At 37.5% G+C, this 27,778-nt stretch overlaps 1 protein-coding gene across 2 annotated transcripts in view; it reads right to left on the reverse strand.

Annotated features, from left to right (window-relative positions):
- Positions 1-1,072: 1,072 nt before the first annotated feature.
- KLHL2 (kelch like family member 2) overlaps positions 1,073-27,778 on the reverse strand; it is a gene marked incomplete at both ends in the record, with an annotated part of 125,576 nt that continues 98,870 nt past the window's right edge. For both annotated transcript variants that reach the window (XM_079718362.1, XM_079718363.1), the window contains 10 exons: positions 1,073-1,101; positions 2,293-2,436; positions 5,490-5,630; positions 6,267-6,395; positions 7,566-7,691; positions 8,050-8,241; positions 16,267-16,384; positions 21,330-21,479; positions 22,665-22,781; positions 27,375-27,484. In XM_079718362.1, coding sequence (XP_079574488.1) covers positions 1,073-1,101; positions 2,293-2,436; positions 5,490-5,630; positions 6,267-6,395; positions 7,566-7,691; positions 8,050-8,241; positions 16,267-16,384; positions 21,330-21,479; positions 22,665-22,781; positions 27,375-27,484 — 1,256 coding nt within the window. The remainder of the gene's footprint in view (positions 1,102-2,292; positions 2,437-5,489; positions 5,631-6,266; positions 6,396-7,565; positions 7,692-8,049; positions 8,242-16,266; positions 16,385-21,329; positions 21,480-22,664; positions 22,782-27,374; positions 27,485-27,778) is intronic.

Genomic DNA, 27,778 nt, shown 5'->3' on the forward strand with positions numbered 1-27,778 from the left:
AACTTTTATTCAAAGTTAATTCAAGAAAGACATATTTTGGTCATTTTTAAAGTAAGATTAATTGAAGATCTCAGAAAAATTCTATCTGATCAACACAGATGGCTACTCACAGAAAGTTCTCTTTTCTGTTAATAGCAGCTAAATTTATACACACAGAAAAAATTCTTAAGACCATGCAAATTCAGTTGAATTCCATACATTCATTATATTCATCAAAAACCTGCAGTAATGTTCATGCCAAACTGTTAAGAAAAAAATTTGAAATACACACCAAAACATGACCAAGATTAAACCAAAGAAAATAATAAATAAGCATAATTTATATTTTATTTTAAAAAGTTTGGCATCACACATGTATTCAAGTGTGTTACACCAGTTCATTCCTCAGAAGTGGCATTTTAAAGTGTTAAGCATTGTTAAATATCAAAAAATACAACTCTGTTTTACAATGTAGTACTGGCATAATTCAAAGTACTGTGCCAATTATAAATAGTATAATCAAGTTTCAAACATCTTTTCAAACATATTTAAAGGAAAGCATATAGACACACATTTATATGCACACAATTTATTATACTCATGTAATCAAACATATTTTATAAAAGCAAACAGTTTTATCCCTCAACTAGTTTGTATACTTACACAGAGTTTAATGCCTTTTCAAAGATTTTCAGTTCCTGTGTATACAGATTTTCAGGAGAAGGAATAAAGATGAAACTTAATTTTACAAGAGCACGTATTTATCCCCCTTCACAAAATAATCCAGTCATTCAAGATTGGTAACTAGTCTTTGTGAAAGCAACTATTGTCCAAAGACTACAGAATAATACTGCAGTCTAAGTTTCTTATTAAAATTCAGTCAGCTGCTGCTCACTGCAGAAAAGCTTACACTGTGCATCTACCAAAAATAATCTTCAATATCTGAGGCCTATAAAGGCAGATGATCTTATCTTCTGCGGAGACTTAAAGTGCAGCTACAAGTGGAGAAGTGCTAGACTCTCAGTCACTTCAGAAGTACTTGTTGAAGTCTGCTTCTTCTCATGTGTAAATGTGCTGAAAATGTCCTTCAGGCTCATAATGGTTTATCAATAACTGTGACCCCTGAACAAAGAAATGAAGAAATAAAACAGAAGTCACAGGAAGCATTCTGTATCTCTGAGAAAATGCTGAAGTTTTTATATTATTACTTAAGAGGGACTGAAGAGATCATGATGTTTCAAAATCTCTTTCTTAGAAAATTTAGTATTACTATCATTTTAATCTAAATGACAATGAAATCTTTGTTTAAAAATTAGGGACCAAAACTACATAAGACTATTTAATCCAGAGCTCATCTTTTGCTCTTCACAGTTACAATTAAGGGAAAATAATTTTACTCAAGAAATACTAAGATCCACTTAATACTCAAAGGGGCACAAACAGACTTTTAAGAGTGATGAATATTTTCATTACCTTGATTGTGGTGGTTTTGTGGTTATATACATATGTCAAAACTAATAAAACTGTACACTTTAAATATATGCTATTTATTCTATGTCAGATATATCTCAATAAAGCAGCTTTGAAAAATTTCACGTAATTTTGAGGAATGCTATCCTGGGATCCTACTCTATATATCAATAGTTCTATTAGGTGTTGTTTTAGATGACAAGTAACAGTGATGGTTAATAAGTATAAACTTCTTTTTTCCCCACTATTAAATCTATATTAGAATGTTACTGAAACATTCTAATTTTTAAAGCAATATAAATATCTATCATCAGAATAAACTACATGCAACATATACTTTTAAAGACTCATCATTATATTTATTAAAGAGTATTACCATTTCTCTTACGAAGAGAATGGACCAAACTGATATTTTATAATCCAATCAGTGCTGTGCTTAAGTAAGAAAATTACTCTGTAGCCTCACTGTAATAGTACCACATGGAGCCCTGCCAGGGGAGATGTTATAGGGCTCATATCTTTTGGATAACTGAGTAAAGCCTTGCCACACTGTGAATTCCATGACACTGCATACAGATGTAGCCATATTAAATTTTATGATTCCACACTGGAAAGATTTGTAATTTTGAATACAAATGACTACAGAATGACAAAAGGATACTAGTGCTTTATTTCAGAATATACATATCTGATATTAATTATTTTGAGAATAAGAAATAAGATATACTTTGAGAAAAGACTTCCTTCTTATATAGGAGAAAAACATACTTAATGAAAAAATCATAATGATGTAATCCTTTTGTATTATAATAGAAGACTATAAGAAAACTGAACAATTATTACCTGCGTAACTTCTCCCTGTGCTCATACAAGATGACACAACTGTCCATTTATCAGTTGTTGGGTTATAATATTCTACTGATGCCAAGTTACAGGAACCATCATCCCCTCCAACTACATATAACAGACCGTTAACTGCACAAACTCCTTTAAAAAAATTACACAGAGAGAAAACAATTATTTTAAAAATTTGGATGAATATAAGTATCCCTGAACGTGTCTGGTAAGGTGATCCAGAGACAGGTACTTCCTGGAAAGAGGCAAGGAGAGAAGATGGGGGAACCCAAAAAGAATTCCTTTATATGTGAGAATCTAATACTAACTGTAAGCTCCTACTCATGTTACTTATGCAGTAGATGCTTTATATATGCATTATTTCATTTAACCTTCAAAATAACCTTACTTTACAGGTTAGAAACTATTTTAATCCCCATTTTATAAAAAACAATAGAAAATTAAAAGTCAAAGAACTCTCCCAAAGTCAGCTTCTAAGGAAATCCTAAGGAAAAAGGAAAAATAAATATATATATTAGTAGAAAGTAAAAATGATTCTGAATTTTAATTATTACACTGACTGGTCAACTATTTTATCTCCTTTAAAAGGGAAAACAGTATTATTTATTTAATTATTATGAGAATAACATATTTTTTGGATTTTTGCAAAATTCAAAACATCTAGAAAAGTATAAAGAAAAAAAGCCCACCACTAATCCTATACCGCTTAGAATCCTGATCATCGAAATTCTGGCTCTTTTCTACATGTATATACTCAGACACTCCTTTTTTTTAACCCCAAAGTAGCTCATACTACACATGCTACTTTTTACTCACTCCCGCCAAACAATATACGCCTTGGACACTTCCCCAAGTTAATAAATACAGATCTACATAATTTTTAATGGCTGCATAGTATTCCATGTATGACAATACCATAATTTGTCTTTTACTGATGGATTTTAAGTTATTTTCAGTTTGTTTGTTTTTTTTTTGCGGTACGCAGGCCTCTCACTTTTGTGGCCTCTCCCGTTGCGGAGCACAGGCTCCGGACGCGCAGGCTCAGCGGCCATGGCTCACGGGCCCAGCCGCTCCGTGGCATGTGGGATCTTCCCGAACCGGGGCACGAACCTGTGTCCCCTGCATCGGCAGGCGGACCCTCAATCACTGCGCCACCAGGGAAGCCCCTCAGCTTTTTTGCTCTTATCAATAATGTTACAATGAACAAGGATCTCTTGCACATTTTGCATACTTATGCAACAATTTTCTTAATATAAATGTTTACAAAGAAAACTGCTGAGTGAAAAGATAAACACCTTTTAAAAGCTCTTTATTTCAATTTATTTTTAAAAAGCATATTTAATAATTTTAAACACGATTCAGAGCTTTTATGAACTGGTACTACAGGGCATCAAAACATCCAGAAGGGTGCTGCCCACACACTGGTCTCTTTACAGACAGTTTTGCTAACACAATTAATAGGTGCTTGTAGATTTTTAACGTAACAAAATAATGAGCCCAAGTCTCTACACAGCATTTAAAAGCAATAGTATCTTCTGTGCAGATGGAGTGGATCCCCTTTACTCAAGCTCTGTTGTGCTACTATGATAGTCTCTCGACAGGAAGCAAACTCATATCATTTTAAAGTAGTTCAAATACCTGAAAAGCAAGAGCAGGATGACAATAGCTCTACATACACAAAGTATCTCCTTATTCTTCTGGCTAGAATAAATGAGCTAATTTTGATTTGAAAACAATAAAACAGGGTAGAGAAAAAATAAGACTAGAATAATCTTTAGGAAAATAATAACAAAAGTTCAAATTGCAAATAAATTTCCTAATCCAGGAAGCACATGCACATATGCTTTTCTAACTTCATATGTGCTGGGGCCCAGATTTGTGGGTCTTACTATTAATAGTTCTGGACTATCCATAGCTGAGAGAGTTTTAGTACTTCACCAAGTACCAGCTGTACCAGTTGGATGAGGTAAAAGGTCAAGTAAATTAATATTATATTTTGCTTTGTTGAGCAAGTTCTTGCAGTCCCATATACTTATCTCCCTTAGTGATCACATTTAAATTAAAGAGAAATTAAGAAGAACACTTCTGGGGGGATGGAGGGTGCATCTTGCAACATCATCCAGTGGTATACAGTGAGTATGAGAATCATCAGGAACTTATTTTGTATTATGGGAACTGGCATGAAGACAATGGCATTTTTAAGAAAATGAGAATTTCCCCAAAAGACTACCCAGGTACCCTGAATCTATTTTCCATTTCTATTTCCCTTCTACAGATCTTTTTTTAGATGTTGCGGGTAGGAGTTTATTAATTAATTAATTTATTTTTGCTGTGTTGGGTCTTCGTTTCTGTGCGAGGACTTTCTCTAGTTGTGGCAAGCGGGGGCCACTCTTCATTGTGGTGCGCAGGCCTCTCACTATCGCGGCCTCTCTTGTTGTGGAGCACAGGCTCCAGACGCGCAGGCTCAGTAGTTGTGGCTCACGGGCCTAGTTGCACCGCGCATGTGGGATCCTCCCAGACCAGGGCTCGAACCCGTGTTCCCTGCATTAGCAGGCAGATTCTCAACCACTGCGCCACCAGGGAAGCCCCCTACAGATCTTCTTTTTAAGTAGGTAGTTCCCTACTTACTTAAGATATCTTGAAGACATCAGCTTTCTTAAAGTTATTGTTGTTGTTATTTTAGCTTTTCCATTTTCTAGAAACCCTGAACTGTATTAAATTGAGGTTGCTTCTTCAGGCTTCCCCTCCAGATTCAGATAAACAACTAGCTTTTTTATCTGGTATAAATATTTACTCAACTAGACTAAATTCCTTGAGAAATGGGCTCCAGAATGTGATACAGGTAGACACTCAAAAATGTCTGTGGTAAGAATGAATGAATTCAAGTATCAAATAAAGAGGGTTCTTCCTCTAATTAAGTCTCTACATTCACCAAAGTCTCTACTCACCAAAAAGTAAACTTTGACAGAAATTATAAGTTAACAGAAGGATCACGTCAACCTGTATGTCCAGACACTATGCTAGGCGTTCACTATATAGGATTATTACAAAAGTTTCTGCAAGTTTCTGCCTTTAAAGAGCAAGTCTATTAGGGAACTCAGATCAGTAAAAGAAAAATGGAAATACACAGTGATACTCTGAATACAATTCAGTATAAATTTCATAATCATAAACTAGATAGATACCTGCATTTCTTCTACACATGTTCATATCTGCAACCTGTCTCCATGTGTTGGTGGTGGGATCATACACTTCAACGCTTTTTCGTACTAAAGGGCCATCATGACCCCCGACAGCATACAATAAGTTGTTTAGCACGCCAACACCTGTAAAACACAAAGAACCAAACAATAGTAGAGTAAAAGGGACAAAAAATTTATAATATATTAGGGTTTCTTCAAATGACTTGTAAATAAAACTTCTGAAATGATTATTCATATTAAAAGTCAATATTAAAGCATACAGCCTAAGAAATAGAAACAAATAGAATTACAAATGAGAATCTCAGAACTATTGTTCTAATAAAGCATGTCAAATACAATAAAAATAATATGGAGATGAAACACGGAGAGGGAAGTCCTTTACACAATTCTTTTGAAAACAACTTTCGTGATAAAAGCAAACCAGTATTAGAGCATAAAATCTGTAAGCAATGGATATGGAGTTGATTATTAAGCAAGTTCTCCAATAAGCACTAAAAACAAAAACCTAAAAGTAATGCCAAACAATATAAATAATTAAACGAAACAGAAGCCTTTAATATAGGACTTTAGAAATTTTACAAAGTGAAATTTAAGTGCAGCTACCTACCAACTCTACCTGCATAATACAAAAGACATTTTAACAGTGTCACTAAAATCAGTATATATTTTCTGATAATATAAAGAGATGCCATCATTTCACTTGTTTCATTCTTTTCCATCATTTCCATGCTTCAATTTCTAAATGAGGTTCCTATTCACCTGCTCCACTCCGTCTGGTACTCATTTCTGCTATATAGGTCCACTCGTTTGCTGTGGCACTGTAGCATTCTACTGTACTGAGACACTGACGTGAAGCTCCGTCATAACCCCCGACAGCATAAAGCAGACCTAAACATGGAATCACAGAGAAAGCCAAATTCATAAAAAGCTATTTTTTCAAGTCAGGAAATAATATATTTTCCTCCTTGGTAGCAGAGTTTACCTTTAAAGTATTAGGAACTATTTAAAATCTTGCCTAATAGTGATAGGTGGACTTACCAAATCATATTATGAAGATCGGCAGAATATATATGATATTAATTTAACACTTTCATCAATAATCTGACTGACAGAACAATAAAGTACACTCAGTATACCTTTGGATAAGCACTATTTGGTAAGTGAACATCCTGGAAAACCAAATTAAATATCAAAGTTATCTTAGTAAATTGAAAAAAAAGTTGAATCAAGAGTCAGTACCAGTATACAATGGAATATTATTTGGCAATAAAAAGAAATGAAGTACTGGTAAAATGCTACAGCGTGAACAAACCTTGAACATTATGCCAAGTCAAAGAAGCCAGTCATAAAGGACCACATACTGTATGATTTCATTAATATGAGATGTCTGTAAGTGGAAAATCTATAGAGAGACAGAAAAGTAGATAGTGTTTGCTGAGGGCTGGGAGGATGGGGATGATAGCCAAGGGGAGTAGGACTGCTTTGGGGGGTAATAAAAGTGTTCTAAAATTAATTGTTATGACAGATGCACACTGGATTGTATACTTTAAATGCATGAATTGTATGGTATGTGAATTCTATCTCAGTAAAGCTGGTAAAAGAAAAGTTGGTGCAGAGGATTATACCCACCATGCGGAGGGTGGTGGGAACCCACGAATTCGCCCAACCAAGTAAAAAAAAAATATCATACTAATTAAACTCTTTTGGGGGACAAAGTAGGATATAAATAAATAACTGTGGCAACCCATCCCTTAAATGTTAAACAGCCCTTCTCCAGATGTAAAGTTTCATATTCATGCCATCTGGTTTGTTCCCCAGATGACTGTATTAAAGTCAGTTAATAATATTACACAGGTTACACACAGAGAGGGAGAAGGAGGGGAACAGAGAGAGAGGGAGGGGGACCAGAGGGTGGGCGTGCCTTATTTTAAAAAGGGATAACTAGCGTTTTCCAATAGCCACTATTTCCCTTTTAAATGGCCCTTTGGTCACCCATTTAGAAAACCAGAGTCCGGGTTACGGGAAGAACCACTCACAACCACCGGGAAGCCGACCCACCTCCAACTACGGCGACACCCACGCTGCTCCTCCTCGTGTTCATGGGGGCCACGTGGAACCACTCGTTAGACTTGATGTTGTAAGCCTCCACCGAGGACAGCCCTGTAATAAACAAAGCACAACGCACTGCACCTCAGGTTCCTTATATGTATTAGTAGGGAAAATACTTCAGCTGCATTAAAGTGGGCCAAAATCCAATTACATGACGAAGAGGAATAGCGAGCTCCTACGCAAGCTACTGACATTTACTGGCTTTTTAAACTTGAGAAGATGACTGACACTGAAGCATGAGAAAGAAAATTTACATACTGAGCACTCTTAACATTATTTAAAGGAATTCTGGATGGAAATTTTAAACTTATCTTCACAATACCTGTTAAAACATTCAAATGCCTCCTAATTTTGCTAGGCCTTGTTCCATAAATGTGATTGCTATGTTAATTCTAACAGCAATGCAGGAAAGATAAAAGAAAATTGCCTGTACTCCCGTCAAAGCCTCCCACGGCATATAACAGTCCGTTCAACACAGCAGCCCCCAGGGTGCTTCTCCGGTCTCGCATGTTAGCAACACTGGTCCACTGATCTTTCACTGGGTCATAGGAATCCACAGTGCGGACCCTTAAGGAGCCATTAAAGCCACCGACAGCAAAAACGAGTCCAGCCATGTAGACCATCCCTGAAAAAGAAATACAGCAGTTAATGATGCATGTGCAACCCAAATGCTACCAACATTTAAAGACTGCATTCCAAACAGTCTACAGCTGTTGTCAGAACAGAAGTCCCCCTTAGGAGAAGCCTGGCTGAATAGGTCCTAAGAAACGCTATTCATTAGCGAGAATATAGAATGAATAGACGGTGCTCCTTACTACTACTGAAAAATGCAATGGCATGGGCTGAGGTACTATTTTGACTCTTGGCTTCTTCAAAGACTTACTTACAGACGTAAACAATGAGCCAATATTTTCCAACTACTTGAACTTGTACACATCTCCCATGGTTTTCAATTGTGGACCTTCTACTCAAAAATACCAGACCAAGTGCTCTTCAAAAGAATCAAGGGCATGAAAGATAAGGAAAGACTACGGAACTGTCACAGATCAGAAGAGACTAAGAAAACATGACAACTAAATGCAATATAACAAGGGAGGATCAAGATGGCAGAGTAGGAGGACATGGAGCTCACCTCACCCACAAACGCATCAAACATACATCTACATGTGGAACAATTCTCACAGAAAACCAACTGGAAACTGGCAGAAGATCTCTTTTACAACCAAAGCTGCAAGAAAGATCTCCACGTAACCCAGCAGGATGGGGGGGAAAAGGCATTCAGAACAGGACTGGCACCCCTGGGAGGGATCTGTGAAGGAGGGAAGGTCCACACGGGCAGGACCTCGCCCTGGGGAGCCCCTTTGCCTGCTACAAAGTCTGCCAGGACAGATAGAGGGACTGGAGGTGTTACAGACCTGGGTTCTTGGACTCTTTAAGCAACAGAAATTGATAAGAGGCCAGATGAGGAATTCAGGCAAGGCTTTATTGGGACTTGTGCTTAGCACGAGGCAGAGGGGAGCTGTTTCCTTACATGGGGTGAGAGTGGGGGCACATTGGTGGCTCGGGCTGGAGGCGTGGCTTAGGTGGTCTGCCCACCCCTTGGTGGGTTGTGTGTGCAGGGATCATGCCCAGTACCCTGCTTTTGCTCCTAGCACTTCAGAAGTGGCAGTTGGGTTTTGACCTTATTATTCATAATTACCCTGACTACACATGTGTGCAGTTATTTTTAGTCCCTTAGAGTTTCTTTGTATTCTGTTGCTCAAGGAGATGTTTGTCCAGGTGCAAGCACTGCAGTAAAGGGTCCCAAGTCCCAGGTCCCAGCCTGTCTCAGAGGGGCCTGGTCTCTGCTCTCAAGGAGTGTGTGGGTGCTGGTTTACTAGCAATCAGAGCACAGCTGATAGCTGCAACCTTGCCACGCTTCCCAGTCTGAAATGTATGATGGGCAGGGGTGCTAGTATGCACAGTGGCTAGATGCTGAGTCTTGAGCAGATGGGCCCAGGAAGAGGACTCTGTCTACCTGCATGGAGACAGCGTGGAGGGCCTGGGGTATGGCCTTATCAAACCTCAGAGCCCACTGTCAGCATTCACACCATGGGGGAGGGTCCAGATCCAGCAGACATTGTTGGTGCACACACTGGGTCACACCACAGAAATGCATGTTTTGGGTGGACAGCCCCTTGGGAGGAGTATACAGGGGTTCCTTTTCTGTCTGGAGCACTCTAGTTCTTCCCAGCCCACACTGAAGCTTGGAGCCAGATCTAGTGCAGATAGGTCCTGGGAGAGGCCTGAACAGAGGCAGCCCAGGTCCCAGGTGGCAGCACAACCACCTTGACTCCTACAGCCACAGCACCCCAGCCCCCAGCAGCAGCCCACTCCACACCACACACCATAGCCTAGCACCGGATCTGGGACAAACACAGTGGAGAAAGGGACACGACCTTGGGCTGCTTCTGGGCAGAACTGCAGATGACTGCAGAGGCGGTGCATAGGTTCACTGTGACCACACGGGCCTCACTTGCTTCAGCACTCACCTCCTTTGCAACAGAGCAAGGGCAATGGAGCCATATCAAATCTGAGACTCAGGGTTTCTACTCAAACAACTGGGGAGCAGACCTTGCCCCTGACAAGGCTGTGACATCCACAGAGAAAAGAGGAGGCTGTGCCCAATATCCAGGGCAGGTTCTAGACACCACAACTCCAATCACACCCCCTTATCAAGGGGATAATGGCCAGCACACTCTGAGGAAAGATATGGTTGGCATACAGCCCTTGCACCAAAAATACTGGACTTACACAGTCTACACAGGGATGCTCCTACATAAAAACAGCCCTTTCAGACCACAATAGACAACTGTTTCTCCTAAATTCATAGAGACAAACAAAGTCAAGTAAAATAAGAAAGCAGAGGAACTACTCCCAATTAAAAGAACAAGAGAAATCCCCTGAAAGAACAAATAATGAAACAGACCTCTCCAATCTACCAGACTCCTAGTTCAAAAAGGAGGTAATAAAGATGCTGAAGGAATTAAAGATTATCGATAGAAATGCAGATCACTATAACAAGGAACTAGAAACTATAAAATGAACCAGTCAAAACTAGACAACTCAATGGCAGAGATAAAAACAAATCCAGAGGCAATGAATTGTAGACTAAATAATGCAGAAGAACGAATAAGTGATCTGGAAGATAGAATGATGGAAATCACCCAATCAGAGCAGCAGACAGAAAGACAAATAAAAAAAAAAAAAACCAAATAAAAAACCCCCAAAGTAACATACAAGATCTATGGGATAATATAAAGCATACCTACACAAAATAGGGGGGGTTGCAGAAAGAGAAAAAGGGCTCAAAAATGTTTTTGAAGAAATTATGGCTGAAAACTTCCCAAACTTAAGAAGGAAACAGATATCCAGGTAGAGGAAGCATGGAGGGTCCCAAACAAGATGAACCCAATCACACCCACACCAACACATTTCATAATTAAAATGGCAAAAGAGATACTAGGTCAAAAAACAAGCCTCAACAAATTTAAGAGAATAGAAATTATTTCAAGCATCTTTTCCTTCCACGACAGTATAAAACTAGAAATCAACCACAAAAAGAAAAACGGGAAAAAACCGAACACATGGAGACTAAACAACGTGCTACTAAAAAACCAATGGCCACTGATGCAATCAAATAAGAAATCAGAAAATGCTTTGAGACAAATGACAATGAAAAACACAACCTTACAAAATCTATGGGATGCAGCAAAAACAGTTCTAAGAGAGTTCATAGCCACACAGGCCTTCCTCAAGAAAAAAACTCAAATAAACAACCTAACCTACCAACTAAAAGAATCAGAACAATAAGAACAAACAAAACCAAGGTCAGCAGAAGGAAAAATAATAAGGATAAAAGAGGAAATAAAGAAAATGAAGATCAAAAAAACAACAGGAAAGATCAATAAAACCAAGAGCTGGTTTTTAGAAAAGATAAACAAAATTGACAAACCTCTAGCTAGGCTCACCAAGAAGAAAAGAGAGTGGATCCAAATAAACAAAATAAGAAATGAAAGAGGAGAAATAACAACCACAGAAATACAAAAAAATCAGAAGAGAATACTGTGAACACATGTTGACAAATTGGACCTCCTAGAAGAAATGGAAAAGTTTCAAGAAACATATAACTGGCCAAAACTGAGTCAAGAAGGAACAGATAATTTGAACAGACTGATTATTAGAAGTGAAATAGAATCTGTAATGAAAACAACTCCCTGCAAACAAAAGGCCAGGGCCATACAGCTTACCTATCCTTCTCAAACTATTCCAAAAACTTACAGAGTAAGGAACACTTCTAAAGTCATCGTATGAGGGCACCATCATCCTGATACCAAAAACAAACAAAGACACTACAAAAAAGGAAAATTATAGGCCAATATCGCTGAAGAATATAGATACAAAATTCCTCAACAAAATATTAGCAAACCAAATCCAACAATACAGAGAAAGGATCATATCTCATGATCAAGCTGGATTCATTCCAGGGTAAAAAGGATGGTTCAACATATGCAAATCAATCACTATAATACACCACCTTAACAAAAGGAAAGAAAAAACCCACATGATCATATCAATAGACACAGAATAAGCATTTGATAAAATTCAACATCCACTCATGACAAAAACTCTCACCAAAGTGGGTATAAAGGGAACATATCTCAACATAATAAAAGCCATTTATGACAAAGCCACAGCCAACATAATACTCAATGGTGAAAAGCTGAAAAACTTCCCACTAAATTCAGGAACAGGACAAGGACGTCCACTATTACCACTTCTATTCAATATTGTATTGGAAGTCCTAGCCACAGAAATCAGACAAGAAAGAGAAATAAAATGTATCCAAATGGAAGTGAAGAGGTAAAACTGTCACTACTTGCAGATGACGTGACACGCTATATGGAGAACCCTAAAGACTCCACACGAAAAGTATTAGAACTGATAAATTCAGCATGGTGGCAGGATACAAGATTAATATACAGAAATCTGTTGCATTCCTTTACACAACAACAAAATATCAGAAAGAGAAAGTAAAACCAAAAAAAACCAATCCCATTTAAAATCCCAACAATCTAAGAATAAACTTAACCAAGGAGATGAAAGACCTATACACTGAAAACTATAAAACAATGATAAAGGAAGCTGAAGATAATTCAAAGAACTGGAAAGAAATCTCATGCTATTGGAAAAATTAATATTGTTAAAATGACCATACGATTTACAGATTAAATGCAATCCTTATCAGAATATCCATGATATTTTTCAAAGAACTAGAACAAATAATACTAAAACTTATATGGAACCACAAAAGACCCAGAAATGCCAAAGAAATCCTGAGGAAAAAAGAACAAAGCTGGAGGCATAACTCTTCCAGACTTAAGACACTACTACAAAGCTACAGTAATCAAAACAGCATGGTACTGGCACAAAAACAGACATATAGATCAATGGAAGTGAACAGAGAGCCCGGAAATATACCCACACACCTATGGTCAATTAATCCATGACAAAGGAGACAAAACTATATAATGGAGAAAAGACAGTTTCTTCAACAAGTAGTGTTGGGAAAGCTGGACAGCTGCATGTAAATCAATGAAATTAGAACACTCCCTCACACCATATACAAAAGTAAACATAAAATGGTTTAAAGACTTAAATGTAAGACATGATACCATAAAACTCCTAGGAGAGAACATAGGTGAAACATTCTTGGAAATAAATCATAGCATTATGTTCTTAGAGAAATTTCCCAAGGCAAAATAAATAAAGGCAAAAATAAACAATAGGACCTAATCAAACTTAAAAGTTTTTGCACAGCAAAGGAAACCATCAACAAAATAAAAGACAACCTACGGAATGGAGAAAATATTTGCAAACGATGTGACTGACAAGGGGTTAATAACCCAAATATACAAATAGCTCATACTATTCAAAAAAAGCCCTCGAACAACCCAATCAGGAAGTAGGCAGAAACCTAAATAGACATTTCTCCAAAGAAGATATATAGATGGCCAACAAGCACAAGAAAAAGATGTTCAACATCTCTAATTATTAGAGAAATGCAAATCAAAACCACAATGAGGTCTCACCTCACAGTGGTCAGAATGGCTATCATCAAAAAGTCTACAAATAATAAATGCTGGAAAGGATGTGAAGAAAAGGGAACCCTTCTGTTGGTGGGAATGTAAATTGGTGCAGCCAGTATGGAAAATGGTATGGAGTTTCCTTAAAAAACTGAAAATATAACTACGATATGATCCAGCAATCCCACTCCTGGGCCTATATCTGGAAAGGATGAAAACTGTAAGTTGTAAAGATACATGCACCTCAGTGTTCAGAGTAGCACTATTTATTGGGTTGGCCAAAAAGTTCATTCTGGTTTTTCTGTAACCTTATGGAAAAACCTGTACGAACTTTTTGGCCAACCCAATACAACAGTCTAGACATGGAAACAACCCAAGTGCCCGTCAACAGATGACTGGTTTAAGAAGATGTGTTACATATATACAATGGAATATTACTCAGCCATAACAAAGAATGAAATACTGCCATTTGCAGCAACATGGGTGGAGCTAGAGAATATTATACTAAGTAAAGTCAGACAGACAAATACTACATGACATCACTTAAATGTGGAATCCCCCCAAAAAATGAAACAAACAAATCTACATACAAAAGAGACTCACAGACATAGGAAATAAACTTACGGTTACCAAAGGGATAAATTAGGAGTATGGGATTAATAGATACAAACTACTACTTATAAAATAGATAAGCAACAAGGATTTACTGTATAGCACAGAGAACTATATTCAATATTTTGTAATAATGTACAATGGAAAATAGTCTAAAATAAATATAAGTGAATCACTTTGCTGCACATCTGAAACTAACACAATATTGTAAATGAACTATACTTCAATTATAAATAAATGCATGCATTAATTCAACGTGGGATCCTGAACTAAAATAAGAACATTAATGGAAAGAATGGTAAAATACAGTAAGTCTGTAGTTTAGATACATGCACCTCAGTGTTCAGAGTAGAACTATTTATTGGGTTGGCCAAAAAGTTCGTTCGGTTTTTCTGTACCCTTATGGAAAAACCTGAACGAACTTTTTGGCCAACCCAATACAATAGCCAAGACATGGAAACAACCCAACTGCCCGTCAACAGATGATTAGTTTGAGAAGATGTGTTATATATACAATGTAATATTACTCAGCCATAACAAAGAACGAAATACTGCCATTTCCAGCAACATGGGTGGACCTAGAGAATATCATATTAAGTAATAGTAATATGCCAATACTAATTTCTTAGTTTTGATAACTGCATCACAGTTTTATAAGGTATTAATATTAGGGAATTACACACACACAAATAATTTCTGAGTAACGCTTTTTACAAGAAACAAATCTTTAAGTCCAAGGACAAAATTCTGATGTACAGGAATTCATAAAAAGTAACATTGTTAAATGGCCAAAATAACACAAAAATAATGCAAGTAAAGTCAGAAGATAAAAGATTAATACAAATAAACATTCACACCACAAATGACAGACAAAAAGGCTACTTCCCTTAACGTATCAAATCAATAAAATAGTATAATAAAAAAATGGCAAGAATCATGAACTGACCATTCAGAAAGATGTTTAACTTTCCTCATAATAAAAGTGCAAAGTAGATAATGAGATAGCATTTTTCACCTACCAGATTGCAAAACTCAATTTAATTATAAGGTGTTATAGGGTATGTAGGGAAATTTGTACCTTCATATTTTACTGTTAGTGGAAGTAATAATTGGTATATCTTCCTTGCATACTCTTTGAATAATTAATTCTAGTTCTAGAGTTTTATCCCACTAAAATATATTAGCATACATACATAATAATATATGTATAAGGAATTCATTGCAGTACTATTTATAACATAAGATTAAAAACAATTTTAATGTTCAATTAAAAACTAGTAAAAATTATACTACATCCAGATCCCTGTCCAACATACTAGACAGCTCGAAAGGAATGGGTTAACTTTATGCTGTTATGTAACAATTTCTAGGATATATTGTTAAAGGACTACCATGATAGAAATGTTCTGTTACACTTAGAACTCATTTGCTATGGGAGCTATGATTTATGGATCCAGGTTTGAGTCACAGGAAGAATCCTTAGAATTTGCAACTGCCTCTTCTGATTACAGTTTTGGATAAATAAAGTCTATTTCAACAAATGTTTGTAAAACGAATGCTTGGAAGAAGGAAACTGTGGCTTATTAGCTAAGTCAGGAATCTCTTAGAACTAAGGGTCCCAACCTAAAGAATTCTCAACACTTCAGCAAAGGTAACAAGGAAAATATCCAGCAAATTGCTAGCTACTCCACTTTATACTAGAGAATCAGAAAAATATGTAAATTGAAGACAGAGCAGCTATCCCCATTGATGTCTTATGAGTTGCATGGGGCTCCTCAATCACTCTGTAATCACATGGCTATTTTAATCCAAGCTTTTCCAATAAAGATTCTTCTAGTTAATAAAATAAGACCTGAGAGGGAAGCTCCCAATGACCCAGCAATAGGAAAATGACCGCAATGCATGATGCTTACCTGCCCTACATCTCCTGGAAGGCAATTCTGCTACTTGGTGCCATCGTTCTTCTTTGAAGTCATAGCATTCCACACTGCGGATAGCCTTTGGTGCTTGGCCCCCAACCACCACCATTAACTGCAAGGGCAGAAGTAGAGGCACTTGAACCAACAACTACTGCATATTCAGGGATTTAAAATGTCTTACAAAGACAATGACATGGAGAATATTAGGATGAAGATGGTAGGGGAAGCTGGGGGAAAACAACCACCTCATCAACATTTAATAAACATCAACAAAGGGGACACATGTATGTTAGAACTACAATTCTATTTTCTAGCACATTTAGTCAAAAATAAGGATATCAGAAACTAAGTTTCTGATCCTTCAAGCAAAAGCAGTATTTAAGCCAAAAACAGCAGGCAGTCAGCACTGGCAAGGCTGCAGTGTCATAGGGCTTGCTATAAACTAGATCCCAGCTTTGTAATGACCAGGGACTAGATCTCCACAATCTAGGAAAGCAGACAGAAGTGAAATTTATGTTAGTGGGTAGGTGGGATGAAAAGGACAATAAGGTATTAAAGAAAGATGGAAGAAGGAAAAAAAAAACCTATTGAAAAAGGAGGACTAATTGAATTGGAGTTCACAAGAGAGCACAGATTCCCAGATGTCAAGTAAAGAGACCTCCCTGGATGCCCCACAAATAAAACAACCAAGAGGACAGATAATGGAGATACCAGAAATCATAACAAATGAATGAAGAACAGTCCAGCACTGAGAATAAGTGAGGTCCATAAACTTCTTCAATTCAATTCAATCCAACAACTATTAAGTGTCTATCTTCCATATTTGATCAGAACTGTGCTAAGATGTTCTACATAAGAAATGTAAGACAGGGTCTCTATCCCCAAGAGCTCTTAGATATCACTAAGGAGACAAGACTCTAAAGTACTTCAAGAACTATATACAATTATATGTGACCAGAAAGCTATGATCAGTTATAGACATTAATTGCTATTCCTGATCAGAAAATGAAACATAGCCATAATTTAGTGAAAGCTTCCTGGAGGGAGTAGAACCTTGAGAGGTAGATGGGATTTAGCCATCAATGTGTTTGTCTTTTAATGAGTATAAGTGGGCACACTGGGCACTCTTTGGAAACACTGAAAACACAGCTGTCAATTCAGAAGAATGTAAAAGTTAATGATGTCACGTGTGGAACACTGTAAAGAATGGCAAGGACCTGTCAAGGGAAAAGTGAGATGACAGGAAAAACGGATGTTCAAAAGAAACAAAAAATCAAAACAAACAGAAGATGGAATGACTCATGCATACAAAAAGGGAAGGTTTGCAACCTTGACTGAGCAATGACCTACCTGTACTTGGAACTATAGAAAGATGGGTACACAGAAATCAGAATAAATCTTGTTTCCGAAAAGAAGCCTATTTTAGTAATTTATTTACTGGAAAGTATAAAGAATTTTAAAGGTCTTAAAAAGAAGACTGAATGTAGCACAGTTATATAATTTTTTTTCAGACCTGCCATTCCTCTAGTGTTGAATACAAATAAATAAAAGGAAGAATTAACAAAGAAAATCTGCAATACCCTTCCCTCCTAATCCCAAAGGGAAAAAAGGGAGGGGCAAGGTTATGAAATCACAGAGGTGCAACAGACAGTAAGATCAATCCTGTATCTAGAGGTCTATAGAAGACCTACCTGTGCTTAACTTTTAAACTCTGCCCGGCAGTTAGACAACAGTTGAAAGAGGTTTGGTTAACATCTCTGATGAAGATCAGTTTAAAAAAATCTCTGAAGGGAATACTTTTCAAATAATCCTTGAGAAACAATACAGTTTATTAGATTTCATGATTCTCAACTATGAATCCTGTGATTTCCACACAATAGTTCACTTCTTATAGATCAAAATGAGGATGGAAGGGAATATGTGCTACTGAATATAGAGAAAAGTAGTAATATCTGTTCTTTACTCACCCAAGAGAAGTAAAATGAGGTGAGGATTTGGAACTCCAGAAATCAGAGATAATGGAGAAAGGAAGAATGTATAATGGGAAGACAAGAGCAGGAGAGCAGGGATATTTGTATGAGATCAAGAGACGGTGATAAAAACCACTGTGCTACTAGCATCAAAAGAGATGTCATGACTCTGACACCCCAATTATTTGTGACGCCTGATCTGAGAAACATCATACTAGTTTATGTTAATGCAAAGGAATAGAAAACTGGGAAGACATTTGTATGGAAAAGTTAAATGTGACGTATTTAAGGAAGGCGAGGGGTCGGGAGTTACACAAATTCAAGTGACCATCCTGAAATGTAGATCAATTAAACTTTGTTCTTTCATTTTCTTCACATATTAAATATTAGTTTTGCCTCCTGAAATACCAAGTTTCATAATTTTCCAACTGGAAATCTTAATAGATATCCTGGGTAAAAAAAAGAAAAATAAATATATAGAAATAATAAGATAGCATTTGTAAAAATACAGATTCCAAAGATAAAAAGAAGCTAACAACAAAACACAGCAGCAAAACATATACAGTTTTTCATTATACTGTCCAAATCCAAGAGTGCCTTACACAATCCCAAGACGGTTTACTGACGATACAAAACTAATATCTGAGATATAAAAAGATCTTTCATGCAAATTAGTATGCGTCCACAGAATCAGAGCCTAATTAGTCACTGTCATGGTAGAAACATTATTTTTCCAGCATTGCTACCACATTTTGTCTCATAGGTCTTACCATGATTATGATATGTCAGCAAGAGAAATTAATCTTTGCCTCATTCTTACCTACCTATTTAGAATTAATCTTGAGTACAACCACTCTAAAATGACAAACAGTGCTATTGAAAAAAGTGTCCAACACAAGCACTTTTGCAAAAACATGTGCAGATAAATAAACTTTGAGGAGAGACTATGCAAATACAAAATCAGGAGCTGAGTAGCTCCCTGCTACCTGTCAGGTCTGCAACCCTCCTCCCCAGCCACCCTGAGAGAACAGAAGAGAACCTTCATGTATCAGCATACCCACCACAAAATCAGAGCTAAAGAACTGAGAAACCGAAAGTTTAATACAGTTAGGAGGGTCACTCCAAAGCCATAACCAGAGAAGCCCAGAGAGTGTCAACTGAACAGATGATCACAACTCTACATAAGAGAAAATACTTGATAGGATTGTACCAAAGACTCTTTAGAATGTCTTCAAAAGTGACATGGTTATTACAGAAATTAGAAGAGAATTAGTTTTCACTCTAAAGGTTAAGGCATAGCTAAAGATGCCAGCAGAGGGAATATGCAAGTTAAGAAGAGATCTTTTACAAATATGAAATGTTTAAAAAGTATTAAAGATAAAACAAGCTATTTAGAAGGAAGTTAAAAAGACCAGCATAAAAGAAACAATAATTCGTATGGGCTAAGGCTATGAACAACTTTTATAAATCTATTTTTTTTGTAAGAACAAAAACTGACACCAAATTATATGGACAAATATGAAGTAATGAAGACTTATAGAGACGGCTACTTATAAAAGGAGGTAAAAGGGTATTTGGGAAATGTGAACACTTATAAAATCAGCAGACCCAGATGGCATGCATACTAAGGTGTTAAGGGAACTAGCTAATGTACTTACTGAGCCACTTACAATTATTTTTGAAAAATCTTGGAGAACTGAGGAGAGATCAGAAAATTTAAAAACGGCAAATACCAATTTTCAAAATAGGGTAGGAAGTGAGCGCCTTGTAAATACTTTTTAAGTGATAATATTCTCAGTAAAAATTTAGAATATTTTGAGAAAAGCATTTGAACTTCCAGGAGCCTATGAAACGATGAGCAACACGCAGAGGGCTGTTAAAAAAAAAATCAGGCCAAATTTGAATCTATATGATCCTGAATCTCAATAGATGTTATATGCCAAATTATTTACTTTTTGGCTTAGATAATAAACATAATCATATAGACTGAAACTTCCTACAAACGGACTATGTTGGTAAGTGGGTATTTCTAATGAGGTATCACCAGGGAGAGTACTGAAGTCCATTTTAAATTAAAATATTTACTAATGATCTAGAAAAAAGGAGGGAGTAGCACACTGGAAAAATAAGTTGGTTCTAAATTGAGAACTCTTGTTAACACTGGGCAAAACAGAAAAACACTACTAATATGGATTTGAAGCAATTAAAATGTAGACTCCAAAAAAAAAATAAAATTTAAAAAATACTAAATAAAAGCATTAAAGTGAAAGAATTTAAAAGATTTAATTTAATAAAAAGGTAAAGTAATAACTAAAGGTGATATAAGAAAACAGTGGATAACAGATTAATTCTCATTTCTTAATTCATCATTGCCCCAAACACACATGAGACCTAAAAATCAATACATAAATAAAAGCATTACATTATGGGTCATTCTGATTAGACCATACACAAAATGGTGCTCAAAGTGCTGGTCTCCTAGTACTGTAAAGATGCAAACAGAGCAGAAGGAATTGTAAACAGAGAGACAGAAATGAGGGGTTATTCGTAAGGAAAATTAAATCAGTAAGACATGAATGGCTTCAACTAAAAAGATAAAGGTAGAATATGAACTTTCACAGAGGAATTACATGAACACTGGAGATCTGGGAAAACATATGGAAAATCTACACTGAAATGGCTATGTATGATGTGTGAGTGAACCATCAAATAGTACACAACAGACAATAGGAAGGAACAAAAGGAACAAGCTAGCATCCTAAGTTCTTAGCAATTCTGTGAAACTAGTTGGTTTTCAGTTATTATCCAAACATGTAGCTTACAAAGAAACCTTTGTAAAGAGCTAAAAAAACTCAGAAGGGACAAATACCAGTTGCGTCTGTTCCAGAAGAGTGACATCATGCGGTTTATAAAGATTAAGTGAGTCAAACAATCCCCACCCTCCACAGACAAAATCAATAGAGAAGCTGAATTATATACACTTCAATGAATTCCTGGGCACATGGAAAATCAGATGAGTAAAATATTAACAGCCTCACTATGGGCCTTTCAGATGAGGTAGTAACAAGTATGAACAGCAGATCCTACTTTGGGAAGGTTCATGGGTGTCCTCAGTCGGGTCCGGACACTCTTCATTAATATACGCTGCTCTGTTGGTAGCAGATGATACTTCATAGCTTCAATGAGGTAATCTTTGCAAGCACTGCTGTTCTTCACCAGTGCTTCTTCCTCAACCCTCTGGAAGAAGAAATCAGACCCACCCCATGAGGGGATAGCTACTTCATGATAAGACTGACAAAGAAACAAGTAAAGTAGAGGAAAAAAGCAATAACTATCCTCCCTGGTTCAGTCTAAAAGTTACAGAGGAAAGTTTATACATATCACTAAAACAAAAGTAAATGATGCCCCCAAATGCTCAAGTATCTGGTCTGCAGAGCAAAATGTTTATAAGTAATAAAGAAGAATGCAATGAAAATTATATACTTCAATGTCAGCTACAGAATAATCTTTGGATAATATTATGTTCACCTATTTGTTATCTTTAAACATTAAGCCAAATAGTAAGAAAAATAAGAAAATTTAGATAATGAGTCCTTCAGGTGGGGGAGGAAATATTTATAAATTAAAGACATCTTTTTAAAACACAAACTAAATACCCAGAAAAGGAATTCAAAATACTTTATAACAATGTGCCTACACCACAAATAAAACTTGTCCTTGCTATCCCTGACATCAAGTGCAGGACAGATTTTTTCTGTTCATTTTCTTAAAGGCAGAGTACCAATGATTACACATATTAAAACAAATAATGAGGCTTCAAGAAATTCTAAAATGATCAGCTCTAATCTCCTAATAAAGAAATGTTTGATTAGATGGTTTCAATTATAAATTAAAATGTTGAAATGTTCCTAGTAGAATATTAATAATAAAACAATAAATTTAAAATTGTTCAGAGACTACTAAAGATCCATTTATTGCTATTTATTTCAAATAACCTGGTTTTCCTCAGTTTAGAAGTAAAGACAGAAACCAAATGCAAGCCACTGAAACTGTGAAGGAAAACTAAAAAGTATTTGGGTAGAACATCAAAATTCCATTTCTACAGAGCAGTCAGAGTGGGCTATCAAAAGGAAAGCAAAGGAGATGCAGAGCAGTGACACAGAGCCACAAATGCATTTATTTACATGTACTTAAGTCACCACAAATACTGCCTCCATAAGCTCTAGTACTTGCTTACTCAAATCAGAAATAGGGAAGAAGCAAACCTGTAAGACTGGGAACTGCCCCAAGAGTTAGCAGCTGCCAAGGACAGCAGGTGCGTTTACTGCCCTCTGCCTAGTTACCACTGTGTAACAGGAATCTACACGCTGTCAGCCCAGTGACATGGAGTAGGTGTACTCCTGTGTTTTGCAAAGCTTTTACCTGAACTAAATATTCCCGAGGAAGTAAAGGTAACCGTACATGTTCCATCAGCCGAGCCATAAATTCTTGCCTTACATCCTTGTCATGATTCACCCAAGCTATTACTGCTTCAAATACCTTGCCGAAAATATGGGGGAAAGAAAAATAAGTAATGAGTTATGTACCAAGGCATCTGAATAAAATACAATATTACATTTTATATACAACTCTGCTAAGACATCCAAGTATAATCCATGGCTCAAGTTTTTCAAATCCTGACTTATGATGCACTTGAAAAGTACATCCACTCCATTTCTTTCTTTGCTTTTTATTTTTTTCATTTGGTACTTAGTATGTACTTAATTTAAGAGGTACTCTCAGGAACTTTTAGATAATACAGTATTGTTAATTGTTAGTCACATTAGGTCTCTAGAACTTTTTCATCTTATAACTAGAAGTTTGTACCATTTGACCAACATCTCCCGGATTCCCCTACTCCCAGCCCCTGGTAACCACCACTCAACTCTCTTTCTATGAGTTTGACTTTTGAGTCTGCATATAAGTGAGATGATACAGTATTTGTCTTTCTCTGACTTACTTCACTTAGCATAATGCCCTCAAGGTCCATCCATGTTGTCACAAAAGGCAGAATTTCCTTCTTTTTATGGCTTTTTATTTCCTTCTTTTTATATACATTGTGTATATATAGCACCTTTCTATCTATTCATTCAGGTTGTTTCCACATCTTGGTTATTGTGAAAAATGCTGCAGCCAACACAGCAATACAGATATCTCTTCAAGATTCTGTTTTTATTTCCTTTGGATATATACTCAGAAGTGGGACTGCTGGATCATATGGTAGATCTACTTTTAATTTAGTAGGTACTTTAATAAGTACTTTAGTACTTTTACGTATTTAGTGAGTACTTTTTGCTGGGTATTTACTACATATTTCATCAAGTACATTATCTAATCTTCTTGAACTTGAGTGGTAGCAGTGATAATTTGATGATATATGATCTAATTCATTGTTGACAACCTTTCCAAATTGAATTTGGTTCTACTTACTTAGATTTAAATCTAAAGTCCCTCTTGAATAAAGCACCCGAAATAATAAAGCAAAGTGATATCTGGAATGAAAATCATGTACTCTTAGCAACAACTCATTTTTTGGCTTTTTCTTTGGGTTTACAAACAAATGCTGGACCATATACTTCTAAATCAAGGATCTGCAGAATACATTAACTCTCTTTTGTCACAACAGTAGAATGTATTAAAATATAATATTTTATATTAAAAATTATCAAAATAATAAGGGCATTACAACATATACATATGAGAAAGTTAATAAGCTATTACGAAGACAGTATTTGAATACATAATTTCCTTCCAGACTGATGAATATACTACCCAGTAATCTTTAAAGGGTTGTAGAAAATGTTCGAAGATATGTAAATGAATAACTGGGAAGCAAAAAATAGGTTATTTTGATGCAGGTATAGAGCAAGAAGCTAAAAATAATCTATATTATAATTAATGAGCCTCTTTAATTCATTCAGTCACCAAGTACCTCTATGTGCCAGATGCTAGAAGATAAAGAGGGTCCTGTCAATTCTATCTGCTAACTATTTCTCAGCTCTGTCTTCTCTTCTCCACCCCTCTTTCTACCACCCTATACCAGATCCTATTGCTCACTGGTAACTTCAACATCCTCCTATATGACCTTCACCCCACTTTTGGTCCATTCTGCACACCACCACTTTGGAGCTAGTCTCCAAAAATGGTCCCTAATAAACCACTTCTCTGGTGTCCACACCTTATGTAGTAACCTCCCACAGGAATCTAAGCTGGCCCTGTGTAACCAACAGAAGGTTGTGGAGGCAGTGCTGTGGGGCTTCTGAAGCTGGGTCATAAGATGCCTCTTGTCTCTTGAAATGCTCATTTGGGGGAAGCCAGGTGTCATGTAAAAAGTCTGATTACTGGAGATGAGATGCTATGAGACCCAAGCCAGTCATAGAGAGGAAGGGGGGTGGGGAGGGTGAGCTACCAACCAATACCTGGCCCAGGAGTCAAGACAAGCGAGTGAAGGAACCATCCTGGGTGTTCCAGAAACATAAGATGCCATGTGCAGAGGGACTGAAGCCTTGGGTATGTGGCTCCAGTAGAATAATGCCACCCGTCAAGCCAACCCAACTGAAGCCCCAGGCACTGCAGAGCAGAGACAAGCTGTCCCTATGTGCCCTGCATGAATTCTGCCCACAGACTGTGAGCATAACGACATGGTTGTTTTATGTCACTGCATTTTGGGGTGGTTGTTATGCAGCAATAGAAAACCAGAACAGCCTCCGTGACATTTCTACAGTGAAGGCATTATCGTAGCACTCTTCTACTGATTAGAACTCTTCAGAGGCTCTTCATCACCAGGATAAAGTCAATTTTTAAAAAAAAAATTTATTTATTTTTGGCTGTGTTGGGTCTTCGTTGCTGTGCGCAGGCTTTCTCTAGCTGTGGTGAGCGGGGGCTACTCTTCATTGCAGTGCATGGGCTTCTTGTTGTGGCTTCTCTTGTTGTGGAGCACAGCCTCTAGGCATGCGGGCTTCAGTAGTTGCGGCACACGGGCTCAGTAGTTGTGTCATGCGGGGTCTAGAAAGCAGGCTTAGTAGTCGTGGTGCACGGGCTTAGCTGCTCTGCTGCATGTGGGATCTTCCTGGACCAGGGCTTGAATCCGTGTCCCCTGCATTGGCAGGCAGATTCTATTCACTGTGCCACCAGGGAAGTCCAAGTCAATTTTTTTTAACATGGCTGCGAAGGTATTTTATGTCATCTTCCCACCTTATCTCCTACCACTGTGCCAAACATACTGTAAACTCTAACTGTACTGAACTAAAAGAATGCAATCATTCTTTCACACCTCTTTACACTTACATATTCTGTTCCCTCTACCTGGGCTGCCCTTCTCCTTCCAACCCATCCCTGTTTCCCTGGCAAACTCATACGCACTTTAAAAAACTTGGATCATACATCTGAGCCACACTGAACTCCAATCTGCATCCAAGGAATGATTAAAGGCTCCTTCTGGACCCTCTACAGCATTCTGTGATCACTTATTACGCCACTGGTTGTCCCTCTAGTTATGAGTAAAGGATTTTATTTTGTCAGTATTCTTGTATGTAGGACTCCATGGCAGTGTCTGGTACACAGTACGCACTCAACACACATCTATTAAACATGAATAGTAGTGTCTTCCTCTCCTCTATATTTCTGGGGTGTTAAGATTATACATTTCACAACCACTTTCACATATTTTTTATTTGGTAAATATTATAAGAAATGTGTCTTTTTGCCCCCAAGCAGTATGAATATCCTTGAGGAAAAGAACAACAAAGTTTATACAACAAATCACACAAAGGAAAAACTCAAGTTTCACTTCTTCCAAACACTGCAGGTTCATAAGCTTTTGCACCCTGATTCCCACAAGCTACAAAACCTACCCAAAGAATAAAACCCACTGAGAAGCTTCTCCCTCCACCGATACAAAAGGTGCAGGTGGCTGAAAAAGGCAACCCCAACTTCGGAGAGACAGGCTACAACCAGACAAAGCAGCTTGCACAGGGCTCTGGAAGGGGGGAAGGACACGTGGGGAGGGTGGAGTGTAAGCTGTAGGGGCCAGTCGGAAGGAAGAGGTCAGTCTGGAACTAGCTAAACTTTGCCACCTGGGTGACTTCGTCCAACTCACATGATGGTGAAATTACTCTGGTTTGAGAATATTATGTTTGTTTATTTATTTATTTATATTATTATTATTATTTTTTTTTTTGCAGTACACGGGCCTCTCACTGTTGTGGCCTCTCCCATTGTGGAGCACAGGATCCGGACGCGCAGGCCCAGTGGCCATGGCTCATGGGCCCAGCCGCTCCGCGGCATATGGGATCTTCCCGGACCAGGGCACGAACCCGCGTCCCCTGCATCGGCAGGCAGACTCTCAACCACTGCACCACCAGGGAAGCCCTATTTATTTATTTTTTAAGTGGCTTCTTTTTATTAATTAATTTATTTATTTATTTGTTTGTTTTTGGCTGTGTTGGGTCTTCGTTGTTGCACGCGGCCTTTCTCTAGTTGTGTTGAGCGGGGGCTACTCTTTGTTGCGGTGCGCAGGCTTCTCATTGCGGTGGCTTCTCTTGTTGAGGAGCACGGGTTCTAGGCATGCAGGCTTCAGTAGTTGTGGCACACGGGCTCAGTAGTTTTGGTTTATGGGCTCTTGAGCGCAGGCTCAGTAGTTGTGGCACACAGGCTAGTTGCTCCACGGCATGTGGGATTTTCCCGGACCAGGGCTTGAACCCATGTCCCCTGCATTGGCAAGCAGATTCTTAACCACTGCGCCACCAGGGAAGTCTGAGAATATTATGTTTAGATCACAATTTTCCCAGGTATCTAGCTGTGAGAAGAAACCCAGTTCCCCAAAGGCCCTTTGTTTCAGGTAGTTCAATGTACGCAAGCTCTTGATGTGGGGTCAAGCACAAAACTCTGGTGTCTAACCATTTAGGGAAGCTCCTAAGGAGTGAGAACACAGTTATTTACACAACCAACAAGTCAACTAGCTGAGTTTCTCAACTTCCAGATCAAAGATCACTGGCTGTCACTATACATACAGGGTCAAAAAGTTACAAAACAAAGTGAAAGAAAGGAAAAATACTATATCACTGTACACTGGGAAAAGAAAAATACACTTACCTTCTCTTCTGAAGAAATGGTAAGTTTGTCACTCGAGATTAAGCTGCACACTTGTTCAATGCCCAGGTTGAGAAATTCTTCACTAAGTACGACATCTGCAAAATGTTGCTCTGTTTGGAGGTTACAAAGAAAACCCATTAACGCCACATTCTATTACCATAGTTTCAAACTGCTTAAAAAAGAAGAGGTTTTCCCTAATGTAACCTATGAAGGAGAAAACCAAGTGTACTTCCTTAAGGCAAGAACTAACAAGACAAACCCAAACAAACTCTCCTGGGGAAGTGGTCTGTACTTGAGTGACAACGTGGAAGCACAGGCAGGAAGGTAGCCTTACTGTACACTCGGCTGAATCACTTCTGTTTTATAAGGGGGTGTTTTAGAGTTAAACATCTATCTATTCCTTA

Source organism: Hyperoodon ampullatus (assembly GCF_949752795.1).
Source record: "Hyperoodon ampullatus genome assembly, chromosome: 1".
NCBI classification, from domain to species: Eukaryota; Metazoa; Chordata; class Mammalia; order Artiodactyla; family Ziphiidae; genus Hyperoodon; species Hyperoodon ampullatus.